Source organism: Hemicordylus capensis, chromosome 6, assembly GCF_027244095.1.
Source record: "Hemicordylus capensis ecotype Gifberg chromosome 6, rHemCap1.1.pri, whole genome shotgun sequence".
NCBI classification, from domain to species: Eukaryota; Metazoa; Chordata; class Lepidosauria; order Squamata; family Cordylidae; genus Hemicordylus; species Hemicordylus capensis.
In genome coordinates, this window is record NC_069662.1 from 125,987,025 (window position 1) to 126,003,256 (window position 16,232).

At 45.3% G+C, this 16,232-nt stretch overlaps 1 protein-coding gene across 2 annotated transcripts; it reads right to left on the bottom strand.

The window, feature by feature from the left end:
• Positions 1-1,268: 1,268 nt before the first annotated feature.
• Positions 1,269-15,839, bottom strand: LOC128328918 (wnt inhibitory factor 1-like). Of its 2 annotated transcripts, XM_053259160.1 has the most exons (5): positions 15,432-15,839; positions 9,128-9,223; positions 8,313-8,417; positions 5,809-5,904; positions 1,269-1,670 (listed from the first exon to the last, which is right to left on the bottom strand). In XM_053259160.1, exons 1-5 carry the CDS (start codon positions 15,676-15,678, stop codon positions 1,561-1,563), a joined length of 654 nt encoding a protein of 217 aa, XP_053115135.1. In that variant the 5' UTR covers positions 15,679-15,839; the 3' UTR covers positions 1,269-1,560. The 2 variants fall into 2 exon arrangements, with proteins under 2 accessions (XP_053115135.1, XP_053115136.1); XM_053259161.1 differs by lacking the exon at positions 9,128-9,223.
• Positions 15,840-16,232: the final 393 nt, after the last annotated feature.

Here is a 16,232-nt window from a genome sequence, read left to right on the forward strand (position 1 = left end):
ACTACAGTCAACCACTACAATTTGATCATAGTTCCCAATCTATATATATATATAATCCTCCTGGGTGTGCCTTTAGAATGTGTGTCCCGGCACCCAGCTGATGGGCTGGGTGGCGGAGGCGCCCGATAGGCTGAGGCTGCGAGAGTTTGAGACTGAGGGAAACGTCTGTGGGGGCGGCTAGCAAGGGCAACGAGAGACGAGGAGATGGTGGGTGGCTGAGCTGTGCTGTCAAAGAGGAGCCCAGCTGGGTGGGCGGGCAGCGGTGGTGGGCTCCCGAAAATGGCACAGCAACTCAGGCTGTTGTGGTGGGCATGGATGCTGGGGGCGGGAGCAGTGGACAGCGGGTGAGAAAGAGGCAGCAGCCAGGGGGCAAAAATGACGGGGAATGGACTGGAGCAGAAGGGAGGGGGAAGCGGCGAGGTGAGACTAGCGGCACAGATGCTGTGCGCTGGTTCAACTAGTTGTACTTTTAATTCTAACTAGTGGGCCCAGGCACAGAGCATCTGTTCCGCGGCCGGGCCCGCCGCCTTGCCTCCGCGGCCTCCCAGCCAGGCAATTCTCCTGGGTGCGCCAGGACCAATCAGGCGCCCCCGCAGCCCAGCCAATCAGCTGGGCTGCCGGGACACATTTTTTCCTGGGCACACCCAGGAGAAATATATATATAGATTAGCTGTGGTGGAAAGACTATGGTTGCCAAAAAGGCTTATTGCCAGTAAGCTCATGTCACGCTCTGCAGGAATGTGCCTGCCTGATGAGCAGAGTTGACCCTTTAACTACGATTGTGCCGGTCGTTATAACAGGCCCAAGCTGGCTTTCAGCAAGCTGCTTCCTCTCAGCCCCAACTGTGATATATTGTTGGGATCACAGCAGGTTAATTCTTGTGAAGTGCATACACTGCTTCAAATTCTACACATGTACTATGCAGTATATTAAGAGAACCAATTTATCATGAAGGTCAGTCAAGAAAAAAGGTAAAACCCTTAACAGCCAGCAGATGGTGCTGCATTCAAACAACATTTTTTAAACTGGTGCTAACAGAAATATAGTATACTGACCTATCAAAAATCCAACGTTCAGCTGCGTTTGCAAAGCAACTATGCTTTTAATTAGAGAATTCTCAATTAATATTTGTTCTAGCATGGTGGCAACTTTAGAATTAGATTTCTTACAATTTGAACATTCTGATAACCACCTATTCCTTTTTATATTCATTAATCAGGATAACCATTTCTATTCATGGAAATAATGAGAGATAAGACAGAACCCAATATTTTTTGGGAAATGCTTTATTCAAATAAAATACTTAATATTAAATGTGCTAAAATGAGACCTAAAGTACACACATGCAATCAAATTATCCACATATACTTGGAAAACACTTCTGTTTTAATATCGTTTGGAATATGTAAAACTATATTTGCCCTTTAATATAGGAGTGCTTTCTTTTCTATCATGTTAGATTTTTTTTTTAACTAGTTTAGAATCACACTGGAATTCTCCCTTCCCCAGCATTTATTTATTAAAATAATTGAGTTAATTTTAAGAGAAGGCAATTTCACTTCATTGCTTAATCCTCTTTGTACACTGTAGGCCAGAATATGGTGAACGGCATTTGCACACATCTGGAGCAACACATTTGCCTCCATGACGACAAGGTAGTTTACACAGCGCTGAAAAACAAACAAAAACCAGTTACATGTGCAGCTTCCATATTATTAAACTACTAGCTTAACCTGTGCAGAGTATCTGCGCGCTAGTACTTGATTGCTCCCCTCACCACCTGCCACAGCCACCCTCACCTCAGAGATCTCTCCACCTCATCTGAGCCACACTCCTGCTCCTCAGCCTCCATCTGGTTGCTTCCATCCCCCTCACCCATCTTGGTCACTCCTCCATCCCTTTACTCCATTCCCCTCACTCCTCTTGGTCGCGTCTGCCGCGTTGCGGGCACCTATTGGCCAAGCTGCAGCCCCCTACCCCGCCATAGGAGCAGCAGCAGCAGTTGACAGGGCCCTTCCTTGCTGCTGCCACCATGGCCACTCGTTCCCCTCAGGCTGCTGACAGGCCCGGGCCCATCTCTTGCCTGCCCACCTCCCTACGCTAATGGCCTCAGTAGCCCCAAACAGCAGCAGTGTTTGACTGGGCCCTTCCTTGCTGCCGCTGCCACCATATCCGCACTCGTTCCTCTCAGGCTGCTGACAGGCTTAGGTCCATCCCTCACCCTTTCTTCTTTCTCTCTCCTCTACTTGCTCTTCCCCGTCAGAGACGAGCGCGCGTGCTGAGAGGAGGGTGCATGCGCGCCGCTAGCGCTCGTCTCTTTTCAGCCTTTACAAAGTTTAAAGCCTTTACAAAGTTTTTACAAAGCTCGTCTCTTTGAAGCCTAATACAAATGACGACGGGGGGCAGGGGGGCAGGGAGGAACTCTGCCGCCCCAAGAAGATTTTTCAACGGACCAGCGCCGGAGGGGGAAGAGCGGCGGGGGGGGGTAAATACTACCACCACCACCCGCTTAAAGAAACAGTCCCCTGTCCATCTGGACCGCGGCGGTCTGTTCTATTGTGCCGGACCAAACCGTGCACACTCCTAACCAGAAGTCTCATTTCCACTGCCATTTTTGAGCAGGTAAGAAACAGTATGAAGTTTTTCACATCCAGCTTTTCATTCGCATCTCCCCGACAATGGAGGCTGTGTGTTCACATATCAGCCAAATTTACCCCAAAGCCCCTGCGAGCTATCAGGAAGCACTTCACACACAATTCGGGTTTTTCATTTTGCCCGATTTATATCTGGGGTAAAAATAAAATCAACTTTTTGTGTTGGGTTTTTTGGGCAACTTTGAACTTGCAAGTAAAGCCTTGCAGAAAGCCTACAGTAAAGCCTGCTGTCTGGGAAAGCTCCCGGAATCCTTCTGAGCAATAGGAGAGGGATCCCACTGTTTCATACCATCTCCATATCCCAGTGGAAATGATAGAAGACCTGATTCTCTCCTAAACCCTTTGCCTGTTTACCAGAAAAGGATCTGAGGAAAGAGAAGCAATTGGTGGCAACCAAAACCACTAGCTGGCTGGCTAGTGAGCTAAGCCCAATATCTTCCTAAAAGCAGGGAATGACATTGAGCAGGATGATCTGATTGTAGGAACAGGGTTATATTCATGAGTCTACCTCACCAGGACCATATCCTCAGCAATCAGGATCCTGGTGTACATGTGTGGTGCTTCTCCAATTGCTATACCAGTGGATGTTTGTGCATGTCATAATTTCTTGTCAAGATGCATTCTAAATGTGAAGATGAAAGAAAGCAGTTGCTTTCCCCCCTAAATAATCACTCTGGAGATACTGCAATTCTGCTCAAAACAACATGTAAAGAGTTTGTGCCTTTCTCTCCTCCCTTTTGCAAGAAATTTTAAATATCAAAAGGTTAGGCACAAAGACTTGGGCAGTTGTCCATACAAACTCCATGTGTGCCACTGAACTTTGTAGCAACTTCCTTGTTTCCATCTTTGCTGATCAGAGATCCCAAGACAAGCTATCTGGCCAGGGATGTGATCTGCGGGAATTCTTGCTACAAGGAACTAGATTCTGTTCAGCAATCTTACCGGCCTGAGTGTTTCTGCAGTGCTCTGAATCTATACGACTGGCATTTCAAAACAGTCCTTTCCACTGCTTATTCATTTCAAAAGGGTTGACACAGAGTATTAATCCAGAGACTCAAAGGGAAATAGCTAAGTACTACTTCACAGAGACTTGGTTCAAGGGGAAGCTCTAGAAAGCAAGTCTCTCCCTCTTAAGAGCAGGAGAAGTGGCCATTGATGATTCTGCTGTTCTTTGAGTGGCATCATATCAAAAGAGAATTATGTTGCAGCTGGATTACAATCCTTAAATCTGCTACCCCTACTGTACATATGGTTAACATCCTGAATTGTTTATTACAAGTACAGTTACCATGCTGATCTTAAAGAAAGGTAGAAGGTAGCCAAACTCAATTCAAATGATTTTCTGCCGATGTAACTTGGAAACTTACCTCCCTCTGTACACACACGGTGGGCCACCTCTAAAGTCCAACCCTTGATACAATCAGATGGGGATGGGGTTGTAGCTCAGTGGCAGAACATCTGCTTTGCATGGAGAAGGTCCCATGCAAATTCAATCCCTGGCATCTCCAGGTAGGGCTAGGACAGACTCCTGCCTGAAGCTTTGGAAAGCCGCTGCCAGTCAGCGTGGACAACACTGAGTTGGATGGACCAATGCTCTGACTCGGTATAAAGCAGCTTTCTATATTCCAGATGTAGCTCCAGGCAGAGACATCGTTGACATTCACCTATCTGCTTTTAACTGAAAGCGTTCAGACCCTGTTCTCTAACCCACTTGTGCTTCCTTGTATCCAATACTTACTACTCAGCCTGGTAACTCATCTGCTTGACTCTTATCATCTCTGGAGGACTCTACTCCACCATTTACAAACCACTCCATTAAGAGGTTTGTTTGACTCTGCTTGTATGATTGATTAAGAGGCTTCTGGGTCAGCAGTAGCTATGGAGCTTCTGGCTATCCCCAAGAAAAAACTCTACTTTTTTTGTTGCCCTGAAAAATCCTAAAGATTACTATCTGTCAAAACTCTTGTCTGTAGCAGTAGTAAGATCATTGCTTCCACCCATCATGCCCTTACTTCCTCCAAACCAGCAACTGGGTGGTAATGGACATTAAGGTCCAAGAGCAACGTCCACAGAGAATAGCCTTAATTAGATGCAGGGTGCATTCTACTACAGGCTACTGCCATGTAACCTCCATGCATTTCAGTGGGGTTTCCATGAGGATACAGACAGGCAATCAATCCTGCATAATGGACTCTTCAGTCATCTCCCACTTGACGAGGTCATCTGAGGGGGCTCTGCTCCGAGTGCCTACAATGAGGGAGGCTCAGCTGTCATTCACCTGGGACAGGGCCTTCTCTGTTGCTGCCCCCAGACTTTGGAATGCTCTCCCAGTGGCTATTTGCTCCTCTGTCTCCATCACAGTTTTTAGAATGCGTGTTAAATCTTGGCTTTTTATCCAGGCTTTTATATGATTGTATCTACTGCTGCTGATTTGTATTTTGTACAGGTCTTATGCTTGTATTTTAAATATTTTAAGTCAGATTTGTTTTATATTTTAGCTCAATATTTTAATTGTGTCATTTTTATAGTATTTTTTATTTTTTGTGTGAACCACCTTGGGATTGTCTTGATGAAAGGCAGTATAAAATTTAATAATGATGATGATGTCAATTGATTTTGCTTAGCATACAAGAGCCATTGAGTGGAGGGAGGCAGGTTCCTGATGGCAGCTACCCACCAAAATCACTTGGGAGTATCCATATCCCGCTGCTGCTGCTGCTGCTACTATGAATATTTATATACCGCTTTTCAACAAAAGTTCTCAAAGTAGTCATATAGGAAAATAAATAAATAATAAATAAGACGGTTCCCTGTCAAAAAAGGGCTCAGGATCTAAAAGGAAATAAAAGGTAGGCAGCAGCAACAACCACAGGAGGGATGCAGTGCTGGGATTTTATAGGGTTGCTCTCCCCTTGCTAAATGTAAGAAAAACATCACTTGAAAAGGCACCTCTTTGCTTAGTTAGCAGGATAAATAATAGAATGTGCTCTATCTGTATAAGGTATCCCCCTATTTATCATATCTACATACATGAGAAATGAGAGGAAAAGGTAGATGCAGTTTGTACAGCTACAAGCACCGCAGCTTTGGCAAGTGTTGGTGATTATGTCAATCAAAAGGCCTCAGACTTCCTCCAAAAGTAAATGCAGCTCACCTAAATGACAGGCCCCGCCAACCCATCCAGTTGCACAGCTGCAGATTCCAGGAGCCCAACAAATTCCTCCATTCCAACATCCTTGAGGACAAATTGCTGAAGCAAAAGATCAAACAAAGTTATCTGCCTAGCTTTCTACAGATTATACTGATACTGTGAAGCATTACAAAACTTTCAATGAAAATATTAAGTGTTCCCCTCGGAGACTCTACCATAATTAAAGGCAGCCAAGACATAAAACTGTCAGGTGGGAAGCTGCAGTTTAGCTGTCAGCCCAAAATGCAGTTACTCTTGTTGCTATTGTTGGAGGTTCTGGCCTTACACAGTTCAAAAAAGGACTATCTGGCTCTTGCTCCTCAGATAATGAGGCGATTCTCACGATCACCAGGGTGGGGAAGGCAGGGTAAACCTGACCTTCCCCACATCAAGGGGGAGGTAGTGGGAGCGCTCTTGCACACAGGCTGCCCAGCTCCGTGAAGCATAGAGCAGGGCAGACGGATCCAGGGCCAGAACCTGTTGTTCCGGCCTCCAGGCATCCCACAATGCAATGCTCAGCACACATTGCATTGGGGATTCCTCTGTCAAGACAGGCACTCTATGCGCCTGTCTCTGTGTCTCATCAGTCTGAACTCAGCCTGAGCAGACACACAATACCTGGCAGCTAAGGATGCGAGCGCACCCTAAACATTGTCTAGCAGCCGGGTCTGTTTAGAGGGTTAGGCACGCGGGGAGCGGAGGGATCTGTGAGGATTGCACCACTTCTCACAACTAGCTTAACCCAGGTTGGGTTAGGCTGGTCATGAGAACAGCCTCAATATATTTTGTCATGTGAATTAGCCCTATAAGACACTGACTCACCAACAACCCTAAGAAATCCATTTGGGGGAATTTTTTTTTTTTTAAGAGTAGTTTATATGTGTTATAAATAAACTGAAATCTAGAGATCTCTTGGAGAATCAGCTGTGTGTATTAGAGGCAGGCACAAAACATTTTTCGTTGTAAGTCCCAGAAATAAAATGAGGATCGCTGGCCTTGTGGTAGCAAGAATGAATTATCCTCTTTGCTAAACAGGGTCCACCCTGGTTTGCATGTGCATGGGAGACTGTTTGTGCACACTGTAAGATATTCCCCTTAGGGGATAGAGCTGCTCTGGGAAGAGCACCTGCATGCTTGCATGCAGAAGGTTCCAAGTTCCCTCCCTAGCATTTCCAGACAGGTTAAGAGGGACTCCTGCCTGCAACCTTGGAGAAGCCGCTGCCAGTCTGAGTAGACAATACTGAACTAGATGGACTAATGGTCTGACTCAGTACAAAGCAGCTTCCTATGTTCCTGTTCCAAATGATGTGCACTGCCATGAACTAAGATGTTCTATTGCAATAGGAAGCTACATAAGCACAGACAGAGCTGTTCTTGAGCATCCCCTAACCGCCAAAGAGATAAAAAGCTGTATCACAACACAACAACACAAGAGGTACCACTCGGTGCAATAATCATATAAAAAGAGTTGTCCCTGAAGAAGGGTTCACACCCCAAACACACTGGCAGACATGATGTACAGCATTTCAGTGCTGGCACACGCAGCAGTGGGGCTGCTGCCAACTCGTAGGGCAGCCCCGACACCGTTGAGAAGGAGAAGATGCGCAATCAATGCTATTGCAGAAGTTGTTACTCTAGTAACAACTCTGCATCGGACAAAGTGGGCCGTCACCCACAAAAGCTTATGCTCTATATCAGGGATTCTCAACGTTGGGTCCCCAGATGTTTCTGGACTTCAACTCCCATAATCCCCAGCCGTCTGGGGATTATGGGAGTTGAAGTCCAAAAACATCTGGGGACCCAGTGTTGAGAACCCCTGCTCTATATAATCCTTTTATAATCCTTTCATCTCTGAGTGTCTCCTGTTTCTTTTCAAATGCTACTGCAGTTATTCCCATTACAGCGAATAGCTCTAATAGCGCTGCTTGTACCACCGCTCCATCTCAACAGCGTTGGGGCTGCCTTACAAGTCTGCAGCAGTCCTGCCCAGAGTGTCCCTGTGCCAAAATGCTGCACATCATGTTGGCCACCTGTTTTATAAACTTTCCTAGCACACCTGAGGTACCCTCTTCTCCCTTGATTTTCAGCCACGAGAGCCAGGGTGCCATAGTGGATCAAGGGTTGGATTGGGAAGAGAAGATTGCATTCAAACTATCACTCAGCCATAAGGCTTCACGGGTGACTTTGGACCAGTCATATGCTGTCACTTAATCTACTGCGCAGGCTTGCCGCAACAATAAAATGGAAAAACTCTGTGCATGTCACTCTAAACAAGGGCTGCACAACTTCAGCCCTCCTGCAGTTGTTGGACTACAGCTCCCATCATCCCTGACAGTTAACCAGTGTGGCTGTGGATGATGGGAGTTGTAGTTCAAAAACAGTGGGGGAACTGAAGTTGTGCACCTCTGCCCTAAGCTCCTGGGAGGAAGGTAGGATTCGAATGTAGCAACTGATTAAAGAACCCTTACCTTCTTGGCATCTTGTTCCTGTCCAGCCTGAAGCACAAAGGCATTTCACTACCCCATTGACAGAGATGCATTCTCCACCATTCTGGCATCCTCCTTCGCAGCTAACTGGAGGGAAATCGCAAAGACAAAACATGCCAGGATCAGCCCTCAAGCCAACTGCTTCATTCCAAATATTTTTGCCCCTCCTAAATAGCCATTCCATGATGGAGCTAAGTCATCTAGACAAAAAATATAAGCTTTTTCTACATAGCATGAATCTTGTAACTCAGCATTTCCCAAGTTGTAGCTCCCAGAAGATCCCCAGAACAATTCACAACGAATGATGGGAATGTGAGAAAATGCAATCAAGAGGAGAAACTTTGAGGCCAAGGAATTTAACTAGCTCAGGGCCTTGGAGCTAAGCTATGTATTACACTGGTTACATGATAGCTCTCTCTGACTACACAAAGCAGACTGAATCTCAGTTTCAGATTCATATTGGTTTATATGGGAACTCAGGTTAGATAAGCTAGTATCGCTCAGTTCACACATAGCAAGCAATTCTGGCTTGTTCATAACAGAATCAGAATTGTTCTAACTCTTACACAGACAGAGGAAGGGGAACTCATGTTCCTATAACTTCAGGATGTTGCACAAAGTCCAGACTAAATTCTGGCTTTGCAGAGCATTCAAACGGACCCAATCCAAGCCACAGTGTGCCCCAAAGAAGGCACAGAGAGTAGCAATGAGAAGCCATATGCTAAAGGCTCACAAACACCAGTTAGTTCTTTATTTTATTCTTTCTTTTCGCTGAAAATTGCCGAGAATTAACACACTTTTATGACAATATCTTCCTCCATAACCAGGTTGGCATCTGCATTTTCCAGGTCTGAGACACTTCCCACCATTTTTACATTTGGGATAACAAGTTGCTATGAAACAAAAAAGGAACAGAGAAAGTAGGATGAAATGTTTCTGTTAAGAAAAGGAAGAATAGTCTCTGGTTCTTCAGAAACTGTATCAGTGAATTCATACATTTACCCGAACACTGTAGACTAGCCAACAATTAATATTTTAGGCTTCACATTCAGAAATGGCAAATATAAACAGTTAATTTGATTTATAGAAATAATGAAGATAAACTTTCTCATCATGTGAATGCAATACATATAGTGGTAGGAGGAAGGTGTATAATGTAAAAACTACTATAATCCCTGACTGTATGAATAAGCTATTACTCTCAAATTTAAAAAATGAGAGAACATTCATATATGATAGGATCATAATTAGCAAGGGGAAGCTGCTGAGAGGTGGTGTCAAGTCTTAAGCTGTTAATAGAGATGCAAAAGGTAGGAGCCCTTTGGGGACAGGGATCCATCTTATTTATTTATTATTTCTCTGTGTAAACCACCCTGAGCCATTTCCGGAAGGGTGGTATAGAAATTGAATAAATAATAACTGTATGAAAATAATCTGCAACGACATTCTGTACACACCTTTGCTCACTGGCATCTTTGTAAGCAGCTATTGTCAGGATTATTTTGTCTAGGTGCAAAACATGATGTGATGAAATCCCACCTTATCTTTTGCCCTCACAAAGCAGCCTTGATTTGTAGCCAAAGTGCTCAGGAAGTACTGAACCCTTTCGCCCTGCACCAAGAGCACTGGAGACAGTATAGAGCCCTGGGGGATGCCATATAAGTGTTCACGTTTTGAAGAACAGTCTCCAAGTGACACCATCTGGAATCTGCCTGAGAGGTCGGAGCGGAACCACTGCAAAGCAGTGCTTCTCACTCAACTCACCCACTCAGATGCTCCAGAAGGATACTATGGTCAATAGTATCAAAAAAAGCTGCCAAGAGATCCCAAAGGACTAACAAGAGTCACACTCTCTGTCAATTCCTAATTAGAGATTATCCATCTGGCCAAACAAGGCTTGTCTCCGCCCCATATCCTGCCCGGAAAAGAAACCAGTTTGAAATGGGTCTAGATCAGAGCTGCACAACTTTGGCCCTCCAGCAGGTTTTGGACTCCATCATCCCCAGCCACAGTGACTAGTAGTCAGGAATGATGGGAGTTGTAGTCCAACATCTGCAGGAGGATCAAAGTTGTGCGGCCCTGGTTTAGATAATCAATTTCCTCCAGAAATGCCTGGAGCTGGGAAGCCACCGCCCTCTCAATTGCCTTGCCCAATCATGGAAGATTGGAGATAGGTCTATCATTGTTTAACTCTGAGGGATCCAATGCAGGCTTCTTCAGAAGAGGTCTAGTGATTGCCTCCTTAAGACAGGAAGGCATCCTGCCCTCCCTCAGAGAAGCATTTATAATACTGTATCTACCAGGCCTTCTACAATAACCCCCTTGCCAGATAGCATAAACCATGTTGGACAAGGGTCAAAAGAACAGGTGGTAGGCCACACCGTTCCAAGCAGCTTGTCTACATCATCAGGAGTCACAAACTGAAACTGATCCAACCTAACCACATAAGAGGAGTTGCTGGACACTTCCACATTAGACTCTGCAATCATTGTGGTGTCTTGAGTCTAAGTCAGCCAGAATTACACAAGAGTTGTGTGATGGAGTTCTTTTATCCACAAATAACCCATTAAAAACACAGCGGGTAACTGATGGTTGCAAATTGTGATTAAAGGGAGGAGGGGCATGTACTAGCCCTCTCACAACCCTAGAAAACTCTGCTGGGCAGAAAAGAATCGCTTCTTTGCTGCACATATTGCCTGAGCATAGGTCTTCAAATGCTCTCTATGTTGTAATCTGTTGGATTCGAGTACAGTCTTTCTCCACTTGCGCTCCAGTCATCTACCTTGCTGCTTCAGCTCCCGTAGTTCTTCCGTACACCAAGGAGCCAATTCTGAAGTGGGCCAGAGAGGACACTTAGGAGCGATAATATCTACTACCTTGGTGAGTTTGTTGTTGTTCCAGTTCTCCACCATGGCATCAACAGGATTACCGGCAGAGCCAACACTAAATTTTTCCAAAGATTCTTGGAATTCTATTGGATCGAATAACCAACAAGGGCAGACCATCCTAACAGGTCCCTCACCCCTGTGGAGGTGAGATGTGATTGTGAGTCCAACCTTAACCAGATGGTGGGCTATCCATGACAATGGGGAAATCACAGGAGTCATCACCCATGGGACACCACCTTGATCAGAGTAGAAAAACAGATCAAGCATGTGACACTAATATGCTGTCTGATTCATAGGAAGCCGCCTTATACTGTAAGATCATTAGTCCATCTAACTCTGTATTGTCTGCACTGACCGGCAGCAGCCCTCCAATTTCAGATGGGGTTCTTTCCCAGCTCTACCTGGAGATGCTGAGTTTTAAACCTAGGGACTTCTGCATGCAAAGCATGTCTGTCACTGAGCTACAGAGCCTCTCCTCTGAAGGCCCTATCCAACAAAAGAGCAAGCCCTGTCTCATTCTCCAATTCAAGCTTGCGTACTTCCTTGACTCCGTTTAAATCTATTATTATAGTTTGGAGAATATTATTATTATTATTTTCCTTGTTTACACAGTCAGACAGGTGTTATTGACTGGTTTGTTTTATACAGACATCGAGTCCTTCCCAAGGACCTGGGATGGCTGAATTTTATCATCAATACTGTTGGTTATTATAGATATCGTCGCAAAATATAGGCTGTTCCCAGTAAAGCTGCTTTTTTTAATTGGCTGATGGTGATTTCTGTGGCCCCTATGGTGTTGAGGTGCTCTTCAAGGTATTTTGGGACTGTACCCAGGGTGCCAATTACCACTGGGATTATTTTGGTCTTTTTCTGCCACAGCCTTTCAATTTCCATTTGTAGATCTTTGTATTTGGTGATTTTTTCTATTTCTTTTTCTTCTATACTGCTATCCCCTGGTATTGCTATGTCGATTATTTTGACTTGTATTATTATTATTATTATTATTATTATTATTAATTCGATTTCTATACCGCCCTTCCAAAAATGGCTCAGGGCGGTTTACAAAGAGAGATAACAAACAAATAATATAATGTAATATAATGTATATATATAATATAATTTTATATATAATATAAAATATAATATATAATATAATAATATAATGTATATATATAATGTATTTTCCAAAATGCTTCTGGTTAGCATGCGTTTTCTGTAATAAATCTCATCTTATTAGAGAAGCAAAACAGTCTTATAAAAGGCAGCTTTATTCATTGTTACCTCTGCACTGTTTTGTGGAAGATAAGATTAGCAGGCCTGAAGGGAAATGGGGGGGGGGGCACAAGGTGGACCAGAGGCCTTCATGATGCTAGTAAGCCACTGGGAATAACCCCCGGTTTCTAGGCTACTTGGTTGCAAAGAACAGTTCTGGTGGCAGAGGGCTGCTTTGGAGCGGAGCCGCAGCTCAGTGGTAAAGCACATGTTTTGCATGCCAAAGTCCCAGCTTCAATCTCTAGGCAGGGTTAGAAAAGACTCCGGTCTGTGGCGCAGCGGGGAAATGCTTGACTAACAAGCAGGCGGTTGCCGGTTCCAATCCCCACTGGTAAACACCTACATTGGGCAGCAGCGATTTTGGCAAGATGCTGAAAGGCACCATCTCATACTGCGCAGGAGGAGACAATTGTAAACCCCACCTGTATTCTACCAAACAGGGGCATAACTATAATAGGGCAAGGGGAGACAGTTGTCTGGGCAAGTCACATGACTGACTCCCCCAGCCATGCACTAGCCCAGGCTTCCTTCAGTTGTAGTCATCCTCTGAAACTGATGTGAGTGTTAAGACCTGGAGCTACCAGAACAGCATGTCCTTCTCTGGTACCATTAAATGACTTGCATTGTTCACAATTTACAAAACCTTTTAAAAATTAATTTAGGATGATGTTCTATTGTGGCACATAGTTTATATATATATTTTAAAAACTATGTTTTTTTGTTACCACTATTCAGCCTCATTTAAGTTTTCTTTACTTCATGTGCTGAGCTTCAGTGAGGGGGGGGGGCCCATTTTAAAATCTTGTCTCTGGGCCCACTCCAACCTTGCTACGCCCCTGCTACCAAAAGAAAACCACAGGGCTCTGTGGTCGCCAGGAGTCAAAATCGAAGTCTGAAACTCTAGAGTGCTGCTGCCAGTCATTGTAGACAATAATGACAAGATGACCAATGGTCTGACCAAGAAGAACACATGGCTTTATGGCAACAATGAACCTCCATCAAATCTTTAGCTGGAGACCTTGGGATGGCTTCAATTTAGGGCTGGAAGTCATGTGGAATCACACAACACAGCTGAAAATCCTACTACAGTTAAAACTGATTATGTTCTCAAATGGCATTTCCCCCTCATTTTCCCCCTTTCACTAGCTTCTCCCAGAGATAAATCTGCGTCAGTCTTCTCTCTGTTTTCTCAACAAATAACTTTCCTATAGGCCAAATCACACTTTCTTAGTATTCCTCCATGCCAGATATGGCTCACAATGAAAACTTGCTGAGAAGGCAGAATTCTTCATGGATTCTGAGGGATGCTTTGTGACTAACAGCTAAAAGATGTGCCTGCATAAGGGACAAATAAATAGCTGGAAATTACACAATTTGTAGTACAGCTTTTGCAATGATTTCGTGCAAACAAATTATCTGACAAAGTTGAGCTGCTTCTTGGCTCATAAATCATTCATGAGCCAATCCTGATTTCTATGTATTTGCTATCTGCAAACAATTGTCAATAGGATGTTGGCAAGTTTTCCTCTGGACTTTCATTATGGATTACACTGAGATTCAGGTGGATGTAGCAGCAGCACTCTACAAAAGGTAGAAGTGGTTCTGCTTTTTGAATGCATGAATGAATAAATAAATGGAAAGTTTAAAATGGAGAGAACAGGAACCAATGCATAAACAGACCCATAAGGCAAATTGGGGGAAAGGGCTTAGAAAATCAGTTTCATGGCAAACTCCACACGCCCTGGAGTCTGGGGACTACATAATCTCTGCATTTTATGTAGGATTTTTTAAAAAAAATTAAGTGCCATGGAGGGCAGATACCAAGAGGATGAACGATATGCCTGCAGTTTGAAACAGGTTTAAAAGACAAACTAATATGTTTGAAAAGCTAAGGAACACTATGTAAAGGACGCTACACAGTTTTATTAAGAAGCAAGACCAAAATGCATGTTGTGGAGTTGTTTGTCCATACAGGAAGAGTTGTTTCCAGACTTTCAAGAGGGCAGAAAAGTTGTGCCAAACAAAGCAGAGATTATATTTGCCCCTTCTGTACACTCCCACATAATACTGCGTGCTGTGTTTCCTAGTGCTGCCACTGGACAAGTGGCAGGCTCCATAGCAGAACACCATTGTCCACTGTCCTCAACAGATGAATATCTGGGCTGGGCTCCCCCACAGTCAGATCACAATCACAAAAGCATTCCTGATGTCCCTATGATAACGGAGAAGGAATGCGATGTCAGCTGGGCAAGGTCTTGATTGCAGAGCAGGCTATGAGGCTTCCTGTTAGGAATCCTATGGACACTGCCTTGGGAGGAGGAAGTGCCACCAGTGAAATGAATGGCGACCCATTCCAGAGAGGCAGCTCAGCAAGCACAAAAAACGCGTTTTGTGGTACTTCAAAGACTCATAGCTTCACCATGGCATCGGAAGAAGCGGGCTGTAGCCATCAAAAGCTTATGCCACAATTAGTCTTTAAGCTACTACAAGGCTCTCTCTTTTCTAACAGGACGTCCGAGTAAAGGATGGCCAAGACCGGCTAAGTGAAACCCCACTTTTCCCTTACGCATGCTCATACTCGGTAACAAACTCCACTGTGTTCAATTAGGGTTGCGCCCCCAGGAAAGCATGCATAGGATTGCAGCTCTCCTCCTTACAACCAAAGTTCCCGAAACTGAGTTCGAGTTTTCTTGGAAGTTAAAACACCATCGCAACTTTGCAATGGAGACAAACTATGCAACGTCGCCTGGAGACAGCAGGAGGGGTAACCCCGGTGGAGGGGGCAGAGGGCAGCTCCACGTATCAGCAGGGAAGCCGTGCAGAAAGGACACGGGGCAGGGAAGCGGGTGGGGTTAGCGAGCAACCGCGCTGATTAAGAGGAACGGCAGCCCCTCCCCCTCCCCGCCCGCCCGCCGCGGCGGGGCGTTCTATCGATACCAACCATACTGGCAGAGCTCCCCCTCGTAGCCCTTGGAGCAGAAGCAAGTGCCGTTCCTGATGCACAGGCCCCCGTGCTGGCAAGGCGGGCTGCAGACGGCGCGCGGGTCGAAGACAAAGGGGACCGCGATGCCTCGCGACGTCTTGGAACCAGGCAGCGCGCGCGCCAGCAGCGGCCCCCCTGCCGAGGCTAAGAAGAGCAGCCACAGCGTTGGCGCGCGGCTGCTGCGCTCTGCGACGCGCCACCCCATCGCCTTGGCGCGGCACGCGGTGTCGCCGCTCTTCCTGTCCCAGCAGCAGCCGCAGCTGTGAACTTGGCTTGCCCCCTCGCCCTCTCTGAGCCACGGACTCTGCCTCCGTCTCCCTCAGAGCTCTGCTGCTGTTGCTGCTTCCTCCCACACTCTCCTGTTCCCCTTCTTGCTTTTTTTCTTCCTCCCTCCCTCCTTCCCCTCCTCTTCCATATTTCATTTTCTCCGTTTTCTGCTCCCTTTTTCATTCCACTGTCATATTTTTTTTTGCTAGTAATAATCCCATTTTTTTTTCAATCTCAAGGAACCTAACACCCCTCCACCCGCACCCAGTGTTCCTGATAAGGTGTGCACCCACACGATTTTGTATGTCTGCTCAGTTAATTTTAGATTCAGCTCAGGTTGAATCAGGAAGGCCCCATTCTAAATGCATGTGCACATACACTGTCTTGATACTGCCACCCAGAACAAAATTCGTTCTGCACACAGATGAAAAAAAATTAGAGGTGATGTGGATGGGGCTCGTTCCTGGGTCTGCTTAACCAATCAGTCAGACA